At 36.5% G+C, this 14175-nt stretch overlaps 3 protein-coding genes and 1 pseudogene across 3 annotated transcripts; 1 reads left to right on the forward strand and 3 right to left on the reverse strand.

Moving 5' to 3' along the window:
* Nucleotides 1–972: 972 nt before the first annotated feature.
* LOC17895319 (chaperone protein dnaJ 15) lies at nucleotides 973–4005 on the reverse strand. The gene is made up of 11 exons (XM_006300433.2): nucleotides 3628–4005; nucleotides 3193–3316; nucleotides 3027–3109; nucleotides 2807–2918; nucleotides 2613–2717; nucleotides 2423–2473; nucleotides 2182–2271; nucleotides 1978–2086; nucleotides 1751–1899; nucleotides 1617–1670; nucleotides 973–1472 (listed from the first exon to the last, which is right to left on the reverse strand). Exons 1-11 carry the CDS (start codon nucleotides 3753–3755, stop codon nucleotides 1242–1244), a joined length of 1236 nt encoding a protein of 411 aa, XP_006300495.1. The 5' UTR covers nucleotides 3756–4005; the 3' UTR covers nucleotides 973–1241.
* Nucleotides 4006–4820: 815 nt separating this feature from the next.
* On the reverse strand, nucleotides 4821–5860 carry LOC111832166 (annotated as a pseudogene).
* A 1766-nt stretch (nucleotides 5861–7626) lies between these two features.
* On the forward strand, nucleotides 7627–10373 carry LOC17894607. Its single transcript, XM_006302279.2, has 2 exons — nucleotides 7627–8493; nucleotides 9623–10373. The coding sequence occupies exons 1-2, from the start codon at nucleotides 7921–7923 to the stop codon at nucleotides 10265–10267; spliced, it is 1218 nt and encodes a 405-aa protein (XP_006302341.1). The 5' UTR covers nucleotides 7627–7920; the 3' UTR covers nucleotides 10268–10373.
* Nucleotides 10374–11122: 749 nt separating this feature from the next.
* Nucleotides 11123–13916, reverse strand: LOC17896579 (probable leucine-rich repeat receptor-like protein kinase At1g68400). The gene is made up of 2 exons (XM_006300758.2): nucleotides 12513–13916; nucleotides 11123–12000 (listed from the first exon to the last, which is right to left on the reverse strand). The coding sequence occupies exons 1-2, from the start codon at nucleotides 13852–13854 to the stop codon at nucleotides 11327–11329; spliced, it is 2016 nt and encodes a 671-aa protein (XP_006300820.1). The 5' UTR covers nucleotides 13855–13916; the 3' UTR covers nucleotides 11123–11326.
* Nucleotides 13917–14175: the final 259 nt, after the last annotated feature.

Below are 14175 nucleotides of genomic sequence, written 5' to 3' on the forward strand. Positions count from 1 at the left end.
ACCTCTCTAAACCGCACTAACACAAAACTCAATCACATTGTTGTTTTAGTCCAAAAGGCTTCAAAAGTCAAAACAAGTTTATCTTTTTTATTAGTCGACCTTTTGAGATATTAATAATTAATGTTAACATAAGCCAATAATCACTCTACTTTGTGCGTTGAGTTTTATATAATTTGACATCCCCTTACTACACATATTGACGATGTTTAAGTTGAAATCTAGTCATTTGACATTTCAAAATCACTTTTTAAAAAAATACTTTCATTATAAGGAAAAGGCCATGTAACTTCTACCATACGCATAGAGACTAAAGTTTTAGAATCATATTAAACATACTTATAGCTTCACGATCAATCCATTTGTCCATCACTAATACCAAAACCAAATACTGTATTCCAAAAAAAAAATTGATCGAGTGTCTTTAATTGTAGTTTTTTGTTTTTCTTTAGGGAAAGTATTGTTGTTAACTTGTCCAATGTTCTAGTCAAGGGCCCGAATCAAAAATCTCATATTCTTCTAACCGATATATATGGCCCAACCCAAAGTGAATAGGCTACTTTCCTCTGACCACAACAACCCTTCTACAACAAAAGAGTTTATGGAGCTTATGGACCATTCCGATGAACATATATATTTTCCCTAGAACCACAATAGAATGAATGAACAAAACACACTTTTTGGTCCATCAAGCTTTTTATGATCAGATCCTATGAGGTTCAAGTTGAACCAATTTGTCTTGGAACTGTCTTTACTCTCTGGTCCGCCTGAGCTTTGCTGCTACTACGGTTTCTTCAAGAAAGTGGTGTAATCTGAAATCTCTCACCTTCCCACTAACTGATGTACCAGTCAGAAGAGGACTATAACTATAATAGTTCCATTCATAGCCTCTTCAAGAACATTGGCAGACACAGTAGTTTTAATACATAAGAAACTGAAGCAAGTCAGGCGTTTTTCAATTTGAATCTTGAGTAATATCATCAACCCACCGTGACAATGAGAATTCTGTTTTATATAATAAATATAACAAACAATGAATTGATGAAAGCATATTCATACAAAATCAAAACACTTCCCATTCAAAGAGAGCTTTTTGCATCTCTCTCTCGCCCAATATCTCAAACCATTCCCATGAATATATATATGCCTACATAGAGCGACTCAGTGATGAACAATCACTGAATCACTTCTGTCTAACGAATGAACAAAATACCAAATGACTCACAACAAATCAGCCTTCTGGGTCAACCAAGCTTCTTATCAGATCCTTTTAGGTTCAAGTTGAACCATTTCCTCTTTGCTTTGTCTTTACTCTCTGTTCCGCCTTCTTCTCCTGGACTATCCCCATCGCCACCTTTCGATTCCTCTCCATGAGTTTTGCTACTACTTCCATTGCTCAAGTTGTTGCTGCTTGGTGTCTTCACAACAGAGAAGGTCGAATGGATTGTATCCCGTTGCTTTAGCAGTTCATCAACCTTCACCACAAACCAAACACTTTTAGAATGGTAAAAAGTAATATATACATGTGCAAGAGGTTCACAAAAATAATATCTCTCAAAGTAGAAAATGCAGTGAGGAATAAAATTTTCATATAGAGAAAAGAGATTCATCAAACGTACAGTTTGTTTCTCCTGTGTGTATCTGGTGGTAACTTCTTGAAACCGCGCCAATGCCTTGCAAAAGAATTTAGAAAATTATCAGGTTACATGTCTCCCTAAAATACTGACTGAGCTCTCAACTACTAGAAATTTACTTTTCGGTACTCTGTTTCAAACTGCCGCAACTCATTTCTCTTTCTTAAGATTTGAGCTTCAATCTCCTTCAACTTCTCTGTTGTGTCCTCATATGTCTTGGCACAGAGTGCCTCAATCGTGTAGGATGCAGTCTTAAAGAAGTTATCACCTGAAAAGCAGCTAGAGACATGTTAAACTACAGTCTCAAAAAATCTCCAGCTATCGTAAATAACGAAATAACTCATACCATAAACTGCAAATATATGTGTGCCAGCTTTCAGTTCCGAAACCTCACAAGGTTGAAGACCTTCCAGTCGCTTGAAGAAAGCAGATTCAGGGTCTTTGGCTGCAGCTAACTGCGCAATAACCACAATGTGGATTGCTTTAATACCTCTGCATACTTTAAGATGTCAGCTACATATGAAAGGAACAGAGCTCATAATTTTCATACCGCATTGACAGTCGAATCCATTCTGTACACTTGAAAATGTAAGAAATACATGCCAGCTGATGTCACCTTGCCTGTTTTCTCACTCTCTTCCTGAGATAACAAATAGACGTTTAATGATGTCATGGAATCACCATGAGAGAAATGGAAAAGCTTTCTTAAGAACTAGCAAAACTATATCTTTTCAGTAATGGTGTAAAACTAAGACCAATATTCTTTTAATACAAAGAGAAATGATTTATACCTGCAGTGCCAGTCCATAGCCGCCACTTGAATCTTGCTCAAAATAAAGTAACTGAAGATGGAAAATTTTATAAGTTAGTCATAGCGTTAATTAGGTGAAACAGCTTACAAATTAGTGGCCAAGGACAAGGAGCATGCACTAAATACACTAAACATTATCAGGATGGTCAAAAATGGCATTCCAGTAATACCTTAAATTTACTTTGTGCTGTTGAAGTTACTCTAACTACGACCCCTGATTCAGCTTGTTGCTCACTTATTGTAACTCCAAAAAAATGAGCGCATTGCTTCTCAACCTGATATAAGAAATTTGATAACTTTCAATTCCAAATACAGGATGAAATGAGATAAGAAGATAATCGTGTAATCTGAGTTGAGTTCACACCTTTCCACTAACTGACGTTCCAATAGGAAGGGGTCTAACTGTAACAGTTCCATTCATAGCCTCTTCAAGAACATTGGCAGATACAGTAGTTTTGATAGGCACACCTAGTTTACTGAAGTTAACAATTATGAGGTTTATAAAAGGTCAATATAAAGGATTTGAAACAGATTCCTTTCTTAAGAGCTCTGGAGAAAGAAAGAAAAAGGGAAACCAACTCGACCTGAACAATGCTGCAAACATGGTATTTACAGTCCCAAGGTTTGACAAGTCAATTTCCATGTCCATTCCATCAGCATCAAGGGCCTAAACATCATAAAACAACTCTTACTGAAGCTACAAGAATGTGTATCACATTACTAAAAACCGAAAAAGATACAATTTTATACCTCAAACCCTGCATTGTCATAGTGTCTTCTCTTTTCTGGGTCAGACAAAATGCTATACGAAAATGCAACCTCCTTAAAAAGTTCAGAAGCATCGGGATTATTCGCATTCTTATCCGGATGATACCTATCAATAGTTTGGGATCCAGTAAAGAATAAGCATCTTCTAAACAAAGTCAAAAGCATGACAATAGAGATTCTTAACATATCAAAGTCAGTGAAACGAATGAACTACACACACCATCCTCTCTCAATTCATTACGAAATCTACACATGAGGATTCAAAATAGGACCAATCTCAGATTCCCAATATAACAAAACCAGAAACCCTAAGAAATCAATTGCACACAAAAACCATGAAATTGAAGCGAAATCAAATAAGATAAATCTTATAGGTCTGATAACAAACACACATATATTTGCTATCACTTAGCTTACTTGAGAGCTAATTTTCTATAAGCGGATTTGATTTCCTGATCGTTTGCGTCCTTTGATACACAAAGAACCTCGTACGGATCCCGTCGATTCGCCGGAGCCGACGTACCTTCCACTTTCTTCGCACTCATCCTCCGCCGACCCAAATCTTCCGCCTCAACCACAGATGTCTCGAAATTCAAACGGAAGTTTGCAGATCCAAGACGTATTCAGGTAACTTGAATCGAGGGGTTTGAAACTCTGAAAGAAACGATGAGCGAAAGAAACCAGAAACGAGGGATCTTAAGAAGCTCACCAAATAAGAGCGAATTGGGGAAGAAGATCGAGAAGAAAAGCTTACGAAACAAAAGGGTTTCAAAGGAGAGAAGTCCCCAAACAAACAAAAAAATACAAAGGACCAAACAAAATAAATCTGTTTTATTTATTTTTTTATTTCGGATGACGTAATTTTCATAATGAAAACAAAAGAAGATTTTTAAAAAGAATATAAAAAAAAAACAATACATAACTCGTTGATTTTTCAAAAGTTTCCTTTTTTTGTCAACATATTACGACTTAATTGGAAACTTTAATTTCTGAAAAATGGAAATTGCTAATTTCACATCTCTTTTTTACTGATTTTTTATATATTTTTTGTTATTCCAGTGGACATTACATATAGTAATTGTATAATAACAAGATTAATTACATTAATAATTACAAGTGGTTTGATATATACATTATTTGTGGTATAGTAGTAACTTAAATTTTCCAAAATTATATTACTGAAATTAAAAAAATTACAAGTTTATGTTACATGGATAATTGACATGCATGTGACTACTATGCATGTTTTATACTTTAGCTTTATTAACGTTGTTGTTAGTGATAGAAGACGACCAAAAATATATGAATACGATAAATGATTCAAACTTAGGTCATTCAAAATCTTTACTATTGATTTGGGATGAGAATGGAATATTAGAATATGGTGAAAACAAAAAAAATGTGGTTTACAGAGGCCAAAGTTTATTTTTCAACTCATAATTTTCTTAAAATGTTTTAGTTAAGCCAAAACAACTAGAAAGAAGAATCATGTCAATGGTCTTTAATTATGCACAACACAAGTCATCATCATATAACTTAACACTCTTCGTCCTTTAGCCACTCGCCCACTTTAACAACTCCATATTCACCTCAGACTCACCAAACAATCTCTATTGATCGAGGCTCGGACTCATGTTTACTAGCGTCGGGATATATAGTGCTCATAAGGACAACGAGAGTAAGCTTTGAACATTAACCAGTAGAACGTGTCGGAGACGATCACTAGGGCCATGGCTCGGTCTAACTCGAACCACTGTGAGCGTTTGCGCTAGTGGTGCATGTGGATGTGACGATACATGCGGCGGTCGTAGGCTCGTAGCGGACACGACCAATGGAGAGTTCGTAGGTGTCAACGTGGGTTTGAGTGGAGTCAATGAGGAAGGAGTAAACAGAGGTGAAGTTGAAAAGAGGGATGCATGATTCGGAGAGAAGAATGAAACGTTCGTTGTTGATGTCTAATAAAGCATTTGCTAGTAACCTTCGTTCTGCTTCTACCATGTTTGGGTTTGCCCAATCCACCTCTACGTGCGTTTATAAATAACGACGTTATTAGACTGATATTTAAGTGTTCAATTTTATTTTATAATAATAAGATTAGTATACAAGAAATAACAAGTTTATGCCATAGATTTGATTAAGAAATTATCATAAGAAATAATTATATCATAATGATTTATAGACCTTCATATCCTCGAAAGAACCTTTCTCATAGAGGAGCCAAAGGTAAAGGTCCCCAAGTCAAGAACATGAAAGCAACCTTTGGGATTCTAGGAGACAAGTGTAATCTATGATCTTGGGATCTTGTGAAGCTCTCCAAAGAAGCTCATCATCTTCCATATCGTGGTTGATGTTTTCTCCGGTGGCTTCAGAAACATTTTGATCCGATTTTTCCTGAGATGAAGGAGGGGGAGAAGGAGAAGGGGTTACAAGGACTAGTTGGGAGACGCTTTGGATGATTTAGCAAAGAAGGCAATGATAAGGAGGCTTGTAGACAAGAATGAACAATGACAGCAACTATCACGCCGATGCATAGGACAATGATGTTGAGTTTTGGTTCTTTCGGATCGCCATTTTCAACTAGAGATACACGTTTAAGAGAATTCTTGTTTCTGTATTTCAAGGTTTCAAAGAGAGGATATATGGATCTCATTTACTAGTTGAAATGAGGTGATTACATTAAATATTTTTAATCTTTCACTATCATTAAATCTTTTTACATCAATATTAGTTTACTTTAGAATTGATGGGAGAAAAGTAGACTAATGGGGGATTTGAATGTTCTATTTGTAGTTTCGCTATATATTAGTAGTTTTCTTTTGTCGCAAGTTTAAGTTTCTCGCTTTTACGTGTTATATACCCATAATATGTTAATGTGACCGATGCATAAAAAAACGTCCTAGTTTAAATTGCTTAACGTTTGCAACAATTACATTTTATATAACAAAATGAGATCGCCATGAAAACAATACTCTATGGAAACTTAATTAGCACCATGCACAAGTTAAAACAAAGTCGGGATTTGTTATAAATGTTGGAAGTAAACTATTACTAGAATGAAATGACGCGGCTTAAGATATAGGATTTGGTCAGATTGCTATTATAATAAATAAAACACTAAATTAGAACGTTTAGAATAAAGATGAAAATTTCATATACTCGACATTTTTTGTATGCAATTTTATATGACATGATAACCAACTCCTATGAAGAACATTACACCCCTTAAACGGTATAAAACTGTTACATGGATGGAAAAAGCAAACTAGCGATATTCATAAATACAAGTCATATAAAGTATTCAAATTTAACTATAAACACAAAATGCATAACTATATAATTCTATAAACTCAATTATGAATTATGTATATTGTATATGGAAGTCAACCTTGAGAATTCTAAACTGAAATAATAATAGGAATTTGTTGCACTAAATATTGAAAATGAAACTAATTGGTCAAGTTTACGTGTAAAAGTTGTATATGATGAAGAGATGAATAATTGTGCAACACGTGGCATTAATCTCGGGGAAGTCATTACGCATAGTTGGAAATTTCATTCTCTTTGGGGTAATTAAGATTTTGTTCCTTTTTTTCCTGAAAACGAAATTAATCTTTGATATAATATTTCTCTAATCTTAGTTTTATTTTTATTCTTGAATCAGTTGAGAACCGTCAGACTAGACGAAGACTAATGATGGCTGAAACTTTGTGGCACACAAGCCCCTCTATACTATGGTCTATGGCTGCGACTGCGAACGGAAGACAAAACCGTATGGTCGACCAATAAAACACAAATATTTTTAGTTATTTTACAATATTATCAAGGTTTTTACAAACATAATCTGTGACAAAACCTTGATCTTACCATGGTAGATAAAAAAAAATATGTGTGGTCGCAAATGGTAACACACCATTTTATTGTGAGAAATTAAAAATGTTGAAACGTTACTAAATAAAATGGAAAATAAAACGTCGATTTATTTATGTTTTTATCTTTAAATTTTCCAGCTATATTTTCCCTAAACTTATTTGAATTGGCGGATTAGCATTTATTTTTCATTGAATATTGTAAGAAAATAGAATTTCACTCAACATAGATATTGACGTTTTTTTTCATTGGTTTTCGTTAAATATTAAATACATATTTAATGATTTTCATTTTCATTTTGATTTACAGAAAAGTCAGTCACGCGTAAGATTTATTTTTCAGATTAAATGTATTTTTGATGAAATTAAGAAAATTATTTGTATATTCCAAAGTTTTAGGGATATTAGCTAATTAAATTTAGAGATAGTCACTAAATTTCAGCTATTCTACCAATTGACCAATTTTGAAAATGTTAGAAATTAAAATTCACCATCAATTATGCATGAAAAGCTGCCAAATTCAGTTTTTGTATTAGATTCCACCGTTGCCTATTTACATCTTATATAAAGTTCTTTCTTTTTCTCGACGACAAGAAAATTCCACATTTCAACCCCAAAATTTTATATTTTAATTTGACCCAAAAGATAAAGAGAACTCAATAACAACAACAAAAAATATATATTGAAAATTTCTCCACTTGAAAAAGCGGTATCGTATCTCTTGCCCTTAAAGCAAAGAACTTGTCTCTAGCTCCTTCTTCATTCAAACTTTGTTGATTACATTCACTCCTCTTTTGGAACATCAACACAAGCTAAGCACACAATTCTCTCTGTCTCTCTCTCGATGAAGAACCCAAACTCATCATTGTCTTCCTCAACACCATCTAGAACAACAAAGCTTCTCAATGCTCAATACCATCACTTTCTCAATCTCCTCTCTTATTCTCTTATCCTCTGTTGTGGCATAATCATTGGCATACTTCTCCATTCCTCTCTACAAGACTTCTCTTCTACGTCTTCACTAAGCATCCAACGCATCTCTCAGCTCTTCGTCGTCTCCTCTCTTCCTCCTTCTCCTACTCTCCCCCTTCCTCCTCCTCCTCCACCTTCTCAGCCCGAGAAAGATGGGCTGGAACGCTTTATTAAGCCACCAGAGAAGCTTATGCACGACATGGAAGACGAAGAGCTTCTTTGGAGAGCTTCAATGGCACCCAAGATCAAGAATTACCCTTTTCCTCGAACACCAAAGGTTGCTTTCATGTTCATGACAAAGGGTCATTTGCCTTTAGCTCGTCTATGGGACAGGTTCTTTCGCGGGCATGAAGGCCTTTTCAGCATCTATGTTCATTCATACCCTTCTTACAACCAGTCCGATCCTGAAGATTCAGTCTTCCAAGGCCGCCACGTTCCAAGCAAGGTCAGCTCCCTACAATTTCCAATATAATAATTTCTTTTATGAGTTTTATTTTTTGGAATATGAAATTTATTACTCTTTTGAGTTCACTAGTCCTGTAAAACAATATCAAAACGTTAAGTTGACCTCTCCTTTGTCCTAACATACAACAAAATAGTGTCCATATTTCAAAACTAGAAATTGAAACCAAAAATCGTATACATTTTACATTTAGTAATTAATGGAGTTTTTGATGTCAAAAATATTCTTTACATATTTCGATTTTTCGAGAAATGTGTGCTCTTGTGTTATAAACATGCTCTGACTCATGTGATTGAGTAATTATCAAACAAAAATCTCATACTAAAAAGAATAAAATTGATAAGGAATTGTAAAGGGAATGTAAATTATCTTGAACAATACGATTTGCTTTTTGTTAAATAAATTATAATACCTTTAATCAAGCAATTTTTTGTGGTCCGTCGGTGCCTAGTGCTAACATATATTATAATACAATAACTTGCATGGTTTCGTTTTTTATATTTGGTTATAGTTATTGCATGGTTTCTAGCTTCATTCGTTTAACATATCGCTTTTGCCGACGAGTAGTAGAGACACATACTCATGTACCTGTATGTGTTTCTAGTTAGCACAAACGCATGTGTCTTAATTATTTCCCACCATGACTTTCTCAAGTTGAGAGGATTCTTCTTACGATGTGACTTTTGTTGACGACGGCTTTGTGTGTCTCTTTTAGAACTTCTTAATAAGGAAATATCTACATAAAGGTGGTTAACAATTTAGACTTTTAATCTTGTTTCAGTCGATGGCGACTCTTTTACTTTTACTTCTCTTGGTCCATTCTTACACGCGGTTGTTTGAATATAGTTTTATTTTAGGTGATCATGTACGTGTACGTACACTAGTCGGATTTTTAGAAATTTATGCTACTCATGTATTTGGATCTTTCTTTTGTAGTCAAACTTAGTTTGATTTCTTAATATGGAACATGGCGTCATCAAATTAACTTTGCACTTTTATGAGAATCATTGCAACGTGTAGCGTTACTTGTAAAAGCACTATTTCCGAAGATTTATCACAAATATTATAATTTTCCATACGGGTTTCTAATTTTACTATTATAATAATGCAGAGAGTGGATTGGGGATACGTGAATATGGTGGAAGCAGAACAAAGATTACTAGCAAATGCTTTATTAGACATATCAAACGAACGATTCGTACTTCTTTCTGAATCATGCATACCTCTTTTCAACTTCACTACCGTTTACTCTTACCTCATGAACTCAACTCAAACTCACGTTGAGTCTTATGACCAACTTGGTGGAGTTGGACGTGGCCGATACAGCCCTCTAATGCAGCCACATGTTCAGTTACACCACTGGCGTAAAGGCTCCCAATGGTTCGAGATGGACCGTGCCATGGCCCTAGAAGTCATCTCCGATAGAATCTATTGGCCTCTCTTTTACAGTTACTGTCACCATGGTTGCTACGCGGATGAACATTACATCCCTACACTCCTCAACATCAAAACAAACCTGAACCGGCGCAATTCGAACCGGACACTCACGTGGGTCGACTGGTCCAAAGGTGGCCCTCACCCGAACCGGTTTATTAGACACGAGGTGACTGCGGAGTTCATGGAGAACCTTAGGAGTGGTGGTGAGTGTCTATACAATGGAGAAAAGACGAATATGTGTTATCTATTTGCTCGCAAGTTCTTGCCTACTGCTCTAGACCGGTTGCTCAGGTTCTCACGTATTGTTTTACATTTCTGATTATTTACTATTCTTCTTTCATTTATTATTTTTATTTTTCAATATTCTTCACCGTGATATTATTGTATAATTAATCTTTTGATTATTCGTAAATGAGGAGTTTAAAAAAAAAATTTATTTTAGGTGATATTCATCTCTAAACATTCCATCAAACTTTTCTTTTTGCTAATTCCGTAAAATCAGCCGACGAAAACAAGCTTCAACGACTACATATGTTAGATATTTTACGTTTATTTAGTTGACTATCGTGTAAACTCTATTACTAGTCTATGCAACAATGTTACATACTATACGATAACATGCGCACATGCTTGCCACATAACTCTATAAAGTCATTTCTAGTTTCTATCGTCCGAGAGAGATTAGAATAATGGACCGGACTTTAAGGCATTTCTTGTGGGAGTTCCCTTTCATTCAGGCCCCGGCTTTCTAGAGTATGCATGCACGTCCTTAGTTAATACCTAGACTAGGGTGATGATTGGTGTAGATGATCGTTGAAATATATAAAATTGACCCATTTAGATTCAGTGAAATGGTATCCAAAATAGGAAAGGTACATTCTATAAATAAAAAATTTCATTCAAATCAATAAGGGAGATTGAAACATTTCCAAAGATTACAATACTGTTCTCAAGATCATAACTTAAAAATCCACTCCAAAATATCCGATAATTCCAAGAAATTCTCGGAAACATTCTAGTTTGAGCGTAATAAGGTATTTGCAAGACACTAGAGCAATGTTTATACAAACTAGAAAACCATATAAATATTATACTTGGTGCCCAAATCTCGATACTTTTTTTTACCATAAATTATGTTCCACATGATAACTAAAGCCTAAAGGCACGATAGCTAAGCGTGTGAAACGGGACTATCAGAATAGTATTGAAATTTTTGTTTACCCCTAATCCAAAAACACTAGTGAGAGACTCACATAATTATCATATTACAAACTAAAACGAAACAAACAAAAACCAAAGTCTACTACTCTAGAAGAATGATAAAAGCTGAGATTCTAGCTAGGCACGTGATTTACATTTTTGTAGTAAACAAATCTTACTACTGACTAGTAGTCCCACCGCACGTGTCCTCGGACAAGCATGGCGAGTCCACCGCAGAATTGATCCCATCATTGCCCGGCGATGCCTCAGAGCCACCACCACGTATGTCCTCTATCAACTTCACAACATGACCCATCTTCGGACGGTGATCAGCCGCAACCGCAGTGCAAGCCATAGCAATCTGTAGCAACCCCACCATCTCTTCCTCTATATCCTTATACCTCATCAGCTCCAAATCAAACACTTCAGCCGTCCACTCTTCCCTCACAACCGATTGTACCCATCTCGGTAAATCCACTGCCCCACCCGCACCGCCTGAGTGACCAGTTTCAACCATATTAGGACATTTTCCGGTAAGTATCTCCAAAAGAAGCACTCCAAAGGAGTAAACATCAGATTTTTGGGTATGTTTTCGGCCATCCATCAGCTCCGGCGCACGGTAGCCGTTGGATTTAGCGACGCTTAACGATGGCGCGAAGATAGATAGCCCGAAATCAGAAACACGAGCATTGCCTGATCTGTCAAGTAGTACATTGGTGGATTTGATATCACCGTGTGCAAGCTTCATGGTTTTACAAGAACCATGGATGAAAGCTAAGCCACGCGCCGCCCCAGCCGCAATCTTAAGGCGCGTGGTCCAGTCCAACGGAGACCTACCCGGTCCACGGTTACCTGTCCAAAACCCAAGCAAAACAACAACATTACAAATTTGCCACTCTACCTCAAAAAAAAATGTAATTAGTCACTTTATTAGTTACTAAAAACAATGAATAAAGTCATAAACAAATGGTTAGGTAAGGACAAAACACAAGAAACTAAACAAAAAACGAATAAAGTTCCCATAAAGATCGATTTAAATGAGACAGATCAGAACTTTATTTGTCCAACTTGTTGCCAATGGTAGTGTCTATCCAAAACAGACTTAAATTTCTCATTATCTACAACATAGTAATAACAAATATCTCATGAAAATGATATTTCAACAGTTTTTCAAACATATAAAAATATGATATCTCATTCTCACTAACTCCAAAAGATTTAAACCCTACTACTCTTATGACTTTTGGCGACTACTCTATGTAACCAAGTTCCATAGTTTCTTTCTCCTCATATAGAAACTAAGAAACATTAACCTAATAAGCAAACTAATTAGTAAAAGGAATGAATCAAAAATGACAACGTACCATGGAGAAGCCAGTAGAGACTACCATTAGGCATGTAATCATAGACAAGAAGCTTCTCTTCTCTAGCAAAGTAATAAGCTTTCAAGCTCACAAGATTAGTATGACGAAGCCTTCCTAAAACCTCCATCTGTTGCTCAAACTCTTTCTTTCCGGCTACAGTCACTGCGTCTTTAAGCCGCTTCACAGCAACCTCATTGCCATCTTCAAGCACGGCTTTGTACGCCGTCCCGTATCCTCCTTTCCCTAACATCTCAGCCGATGCTCTGAGAAGATCTTCTAGCTCAAAACGTCTAGTTCCTTCGAAAAATACCATTTTGCCCTTGTCACCACCTTGTTGATTCTGGTTGTTGTTGTTGTTTTGTGCTGATGTTGGGTAAGGACTTGATGAGTAGACTATCTTCTCTCCTTCAAGAACCTTTGAGTGTTTCTTCTTGTTCACTGCGTACTGTCTCCAGAAACAGTAGTAGAGAAGGAGAGAGACGAAGCTTAAGATAATGAAGTCTCCGAGGATGATGGCTACGAGTGAGACAGTACTGATTCTTGATGTGTTGCTTTTGTCGCCGCCGGAGTGAATTGAGGTTGGTGATGAAGGTACGGTTTCAGGGTTGGATAAAGGTGAAGCCTTTGCTTCATCGGGTCGACCCGGTTTAGTCGGGTCACTAGAGAGTTTGCTACATTTTAGCAATGGAGGTCCACAGAGAGATGGGTTTTGTGTAAAGACTGATTCAGGGAATTGAGACAACGAATTTGGTATCTGACCGTTGAAGTTGTTACCGGAGACGTTGAAGTCTTGTAAATCGGAGAGGGTTAAGTTCGGTATTTGACCGGAGAACCGGTTTGACTCTAACCGGAGAGTGAGGAGATGGGTTAAATCGGTTAAATCCGGTGGAACCTCGCCGGAGAAGTTGTTGAAAGAAAGATCAAGACGGTAGAGACGAGTGAGTGAAGTGATTGAAGTAGGGAAGTCACCGGAGAATTGGTTGTGTGATAAAAATAGAAGCTTTAAAGCAGTGAGGTTCGAGAGGTTTGGGATTGGACCAGAGAGGTTGTTATGTTTGAGACTGAGAACTCTGAGTGAAGTGAGTGAAGTGAGTGGCGAGATTGACCCAGTGAGTCCGATGTCTTCGAGGATTAGCCGTGTGACTCGGTTGTTGTTGCAGGTGACTCCGGTCCATTGGCATGGTTTTGTTGTAGTGTTCCATGAGTTGAGTTTTCCGGTGGAATCAGCGGTGAGTTTGAAGTTCAAGAGAGCTTCTGAGTCAGAGCTTGAAGAAGAGGAAATGATACAGAGATGGAGAAGAGAGAGAAGCAAATGTGTATTGAAGAAAGAGCTTTTGGCCATTGTTGTGTGCAGAGACAGAGAAGAGAGACAAGAAAAAAGTGAGAGAGAATAGAAACGAGCGTTGAGGACTTCAAGACAGAACAGAGTGGTATAGGTTCGTAATTAACGCAAACAGTAACGTAAACTTAACCTAAAATGACTAATGTACCCTTCTCTGATATTTTACTGTATGTGATGAAACCTGGACCGTACGATCTTGCTTTAGATTTGACCAAAGGGTTTATATAGTTTAGTCAAAGGGTTTTGATTTTCCCCGTAACGGTAAAGTAATAAATTAGTTGGGTATGTTCACACGCGTGACTATGATTCTCACGTGTTAAA

This window comes from Capsella rubella, unplaced genomic scaffold, assembly GCF_000375325.1.
Source record: "Capsella rubella cultivar Monte Gargano unplaced genomic scaffold, Caprub1_0 scaffold_2, whole genome shotgun sequence".
Lineage (NCBI taxonomy): Eukaryota > Viridiplantae > Streptophyta > Magnoliopsida > Brassicales > Brassicaceae > Capsella > Capsella rubella.